Source organism: Coffea arabica, chromosome 5e, assembly GCF_036785885.1.
Source record: "Coffea arabica cultivar ET-39 chromosome 5e, Coffea Arabica ET-39 HiFi, whole genome shotgun sequence".
NCBI classification, from domain to species: Eukaryota; Viridiplantae; Streptophyta; class Magnoliopsida; order Gentianales; family Rubiaceae; genus Coffea; species Coffea arabica.
This window is the reverse complement of record NC_092318.1, coordinates 42,700,649-42,705,990: the sequence shown is the minus strand read 5'-3', so window position 1 is coordinate 42,705,990 and position 5,342 is coordinate 42,700,649. Positions and strand designations below refer to the sequence as shown.

The 5,342-nt window shown below is 38.2% G+C and overlaps 1 protein-coding gene across 1 annotated transcript; it reads left to right on the top strand.

Moving 5' to 3' along the window:
* Positions 1 to 507: 507 nt before the first annotated feature.
* Positions 508 to 1,858, top strand: LOC140006294 (uncharacterized). The gene is made up of 2 exons (XM_072048129.1): positions 508 to 728; positions 759 to 1,858. Exons 1-2 carry the CDS (start codon positions 512 to 514, stop codon positions 1,721 to 1,723), a joined length of 1,182 nt encoding a protein of 393 aa, XP_071904230.1. The 5' UTR covers positions 508 to 511; the 3' UTR covers positions 1,724 to 1,858.
* Positions 1,859 to 5,342: the final 3,484 nt, after the last annotated feature.

Genomic DNA, 5,342 nt, shown 5'->3' with positions numbered 1-5,342 from the left:
AAACTAACATTGTCAACCATCATGGCTCAAAAAACATTCTTTTTTTAAAATCCATTCTTCAATCATATATGCATGAAAAAGATCTCTTCCAGAAGCAATTTACATGTCAAAGCGCTAAAGAACTCCCCCCACCGGATAGAAACTGACCAGAAGCAGAAAAAGAAATAACAAAAGAAAAGAGTGAATAATTACGTAAAGAACCTGCATGGGAGCAAATTGGAGGCCATTGGTCCATTGGAATAAATGGCATAGTTATCAATGTCGGTAGAGTTGACTACAAGCTTCAATAGTCTACATGCAATTCAATTGAGTCAAATTGACTTTGAATATTTATATCGTATTATTGTCATTTAATGTTCCCGCCACATCTCCCCAACGGTTCAAACGCGCTGCATTACCATGCATTTTGCTATCAATTCTTCCAGTAAGACGGAATGCTATATAAAGGCAGGCAGTCCAAGAAGGTTGCAGAGCAAATCAAAGTGAAGTGTTATAGATAGTGTTTAGCAATATGGGTTCTTCTCAAAAACGATTTTGTGTATTTCTTCTTCTCTTCAGCGTTGTTTTTGACTTAAGTATAACTGCTCTAGGGGATGGCAAGCTTGAGAAAGAGAGGTGGGGTGATGATGATTGTGGATTTGGTAGGAGGGGCTGCTTTGGTAGGCGTGATAGATGGGGAAGAAGATGGGGTGGTGGAGGGTTTGGTGGAGGTGCAGGTGCTGGAGGAGGTATTGGAGGAGGACCTGGAGGTGGAGTAGGTGGAGGAGGAGGTTTTGGAGGGGGTGGAGGTGGAGGTCTAGGTGGTGGTGCTGGGCAAGGCGGAGGGATTGGAGCAGGGGGTGGCGTTGGTGGGGGTGCTGGTGGCGGTGTTGGTGGAGGCGGAGGATTTGGTGGTGGCGGAGGTGGTGGTGTTGGAGGTGGGTTGGGCCATGGTGGAGGTTTTGGAGCTGGGGTAGGTGCAGGAGGAGGACTTGGTGGTGGTGGTGGTGGAGGAGCAGGAGAAGGTGGAGGTGGTGGCATTGGAGGTGGCCTTGGTGGCGGATCAGGTCATGGAGGCGGTTTTGGAGCTGGTGGAGGAATAGGCGGGGGTGCGGGGGGTATTGGAGCAGGAGGAGGGGGTGGAGGTGGTGGTGGTGGTGGAGGCGGAGGAGGCATTGGCGGCGGTTCAGGTCATGGTGGAGGATTCGGAGCTGGAGGTGGCGTAGGTGGCGGACTTGGTGGAGTAGGTGGAGGTGGAGGTGGAGGTGGTGGTGGAGGAGGAGGGGGTGTTGGGGGTGGTTCCGGACAGGGAGGAGGATTTGGCGCAGGTGGTGGAATAGGTGGTGGCCTTGGAGGAGGAGCAGGTGGAGGTGGCGGGGGAGGAGGAGGAGGTGGTGGAGGCATTGGAGGAGGATCTGGCCAAGGTGGTGGATTTGGTGCAGGAGGTGGCATAGGAGGTGGGGCCGGTGGAGGTGTTGGAGGTGGTGGAGGATTCGGAGGAGGCGGTGGTGGAGGAGTAGGAGGTGGATCAGGGCACGGTGGTGGTTTTGGTGCCGGGGGTGGCATTGGAGGTGGAGCTGGAGGAGGTTTAGGTGGTGGAGCAGGCGGAGGTTTAGGAGGTGGCCATGGTGGAGGATTTGGTATTGGCGTAGGGGTTGGGGTTGGCATTGGCATTGGTACTGGTAGTGGCAGTGCAGTTGGAGTGGGCACTGGTTCTGGTACCGGAGGCGGCGGTGGCCGATAAAGAAGTTTTCCACGGCAGTTATGCTACCAAAATGAGTTTTACTATTACTCTATCCTGCGTGCATGACGCATCAAGTCTCGCGCAGTGCTCTTTTACTTGTGTCAGGAACGTCTTCGGACATTTTTCAGTTTATGCCACAGCAAATGTAAAATGTTCATGCTTGTTCAATGGAAACACATCTCATTTGATTGTCTTTCTTTTCTTTGAATTCATTCTCTGCCGAAAGAAATTGGAGATAAAAGTTGTTGTTTTCTTGAATAATGTTGCATGATCATCTAAACTTAATTCTGAAACACATTTGTCTTCCTTCTTGAACCAGTCAAGAAATGGAGCTGCTGCCGGAGTTTGGATTTGAAATGGTCATAGCTGCCGTAGAATGACAAAATCCTGAGCTGATTTAAAAGCAAGAAAATATGTTTTGTGACAGTATTAAGAACTTATTATATATCTTCCAGATTCAGTAATTCTCTTCTCCTTGCTTAAGTTTTAGGCCCTCAATCTAGCAACTTATACAATTTTCTTCTTCTCTCAAATGTTCCTGCTCATCCCACATGAAAATTCTCTTGGTTCTCTTATGGGAATCCTGCTTCAATATCACTTGCTATCTTGAGAAAGTTGTTAAATAATGGACAGGATTTTGGTTTTTCTTATCAGTCTTATACATATACCATTTGCAGATTCAGTTGCATGCATATGATGAATGAAAGAAATTAAAGTTTGGATAGACAGAAACATAGATAGATAGAACTTTTGGGATAATAGAGAATTATTTGAGCAATGCAATATGATAAAATTGAGCTTTCAACACCTGAAAATAAAACAGATAATCTTGAGATTTGGACCTGGCATTCTAAACTTCAAGAGACACCAGAGAATATTTTTGCTAAAATTATCAAAAGAAATAGGACTTTAAATATGGTTAGCAATAATCATATAATACATCACCTTTACTAATTATAATGTGTATTTAAATTCAAATAATGCCAATGGCTGACAAAATTAAACCTGGCATCTCTAGAATATAAATTCTCAAAAATGAGAAAAAATAGGTCAAAAAAAGTTAGATAGGTGATTGAAAATATGCTTCACATGCCCTTTCCAGTTGTTTAGGATTGGCTTCTGTAAAATACTTTTGGTATGGAACTATTGCTGTTTTCTATACATAGATTGAGAAATTAGCTGGAAGAGATTGGAACAGAGGCATTGAGAATTAAAGCCACATATGAAAATGAACCAATCTTGAGGATTGGAAAAGGTGCAATCAACCTTAGTTGTCCTTTAGAAATAAGAAGTAAATGTTTCATACATTCATAGTAGTGAAAAATTCTTTACACTAATAGGTCTAGATATAAGTAAATGTATCGAAGTGGAAAATTTAATGTGAATGAAGAATATGTGTCATGAGATTAGATCCAGTCGTGTAAAAAACTTTTTACACTGGCACAAGAAGAAAAAACATTAATTCTAGAAACAGTAGATGTTTTTCAAAGAAAATATAACATCTACGGGCTAATTTCAACTAAGAACTTGCAAAATAGAAATTACATAAGAATTTTTGTTAGCAACAGTCAGAGAATTTTATTTATCTATTATAGCATAAAGTGAGATATATGTGCAGTAAAATTATATACACTTGATGAATTTTAATTCTCACAATGAAATATAGCAACATTTACAATTAATGATAATATAAGAAGGGCCTAATTAAGCAGATGGGTATTAATGACAAAATTTCCAAAAATACAATCTTAGACGTGCAGGAACTTTCTCCAATTTTATTTAAAAACCAAGGTTAAAAAAAGAAAAGAAAAGAAAAGAAGAAGATGATAATGAAAGTAAAGTCTTACCGCAGGTAAAATGTATACAACTTTTTGGTAAAATACTGAAAGTAACACATATAGTACACAGTTTTCTCCATGATGTTTTCTATTTTTTTTTTATAGGCTCAATTGAGCCTATGAGACCGATGGGGACAGAACCACCATCGGATCAGACGGGTGCACTACACGCCCGTTTGGATTTGAAGCAGAGCCACAAGAGTGGCATATTTGGTGAACCCTTGCCTCCCACCCCACCAAAGCCTTAAAGGGCTTGGTGGGCTTGGTGGTGGCCACCAGCCCAAGAGCTGGTGGTTCTTCCAAACCTTTCTAGAACTAGTGAATATTGAATAATGAGAATTTGGAAGAAAGGCTTTTTTTATTTATTTATTTTTTGAGGAAGAACTGCTTCAAATTTGTAAAGCTTACCAGTAAGTTAGATAAAAGTCATCAGTGGTTCTCTTATATTAATGGAATCAATCATGTGTAGCCACGTGTTTGCTGAATTAAACTCCTTGAAAAAGAAACAAAATAACGAGTAATTTTGAAGCATAAGAATAACTCATGTGATAACATGTTAATAACTAAATTAACTAAGAAACAAAAAAAATTATTAATCTATATGAAAAAAAATTAAATATTGCTATTATTTTTTGCTTCAGGCTGTGGGGATGGAGAGTGAAAATGAGTTCTGGATCAATGAACTGAATGTTCCGACTAGTTTTAGTTTTTATAGTTTAAAAATTTTTCTTCTACTTAGTAGCCAATTAATTAGCATGTGAGTTATTACTTCTTAATTTTTGTGGTTTAAAGTCAGCTATTATTTTGCTTCTTTATTCTGAAATATAATTTAATGTACATATCACTAGATATGATTAAATTCTGTCACTAATTAGGAAAAATTCTTCAAATGTCCTAAATATGCTTTAAATTGGATCTATTAAGGATCAAATTTGTTCTTACCAAAACTTTGGGAACTAAAATTACACATGCATTAAACATTGAAGACTAGATTTTCTTTTGTCAAAAATTTAAGGAGTAAAACTGCACAAAGACTAAACATTGCAGATTAAAACCGTATTTTCTTCGAAAAATTTTGTGTCCAAACACACATTCTTAAGGCCCACTAAATTAGTTAAAGACTAGAGATGTGGTTGTGTTTGGATGTACCATTATTTGGCAAAAAATATTTGTTTGCATCACAAATATATTTTTAAATATGTTTTTATCTTTTTAATTTTTTCTTTTTATCTCACATATATCATATAACACAAGTGTTACAGTAATTATTTTAAAAAATATTTTAAATAATCTTCTATACAATCACTCTTGTTGGTTGATTTCTTGAAATATTTATCTTCAAGCATGCTTGAACCTTGAAAATTTTACTGGCAAAAGTAGGTAGGTTCACGTTGAGGTGATGAAATAACTATGGATACTTAAGAGTTCACAAATTATCTCAATACACGTGACATAAATTTTCAAAATGAAGACAGAATAAAACTTTGCCTCCCAAGAATGATCATCAAAAGTAGAACAACACTTTTATAATACATCCACAGTTCTCTCAATTTTTTTTTCTTTTTTTTTGCTTAATTAACTTTGGTCCTTTAAAGTTCTTTCATGTTCTTAATTTTATTTTTTCATTTACATTTTAGTGGAAATTTTCGAAGACCATTCTAAATACAAGAGAATTAGGAACTTTAATTGGTGTGAGACAGGGAAACTCAGGTCCATGCAACAATTGATTGATTGTGAGTGGAGTGATTCAAAATCTTATTAAATTTGGTGAAATTATTGAG

Bases quoted from the DNA above. Each gene is read 5' to 3' on its own strand.
- LOC140006294 (XM_072048129.1), top strand. From the start codon at position 512: ATGGGTTCTTCTCAAAAACGATTTTGTGTATTTCTTCTTCTCTTCAGC. The intron at 729-758 runs GTATTGGAGGAG...GAGGTGGAGTAG, and splicing joins AGGTGCAGGTGCTGGAGGAG to GTGGAGGAGGAGGTTTTGGA.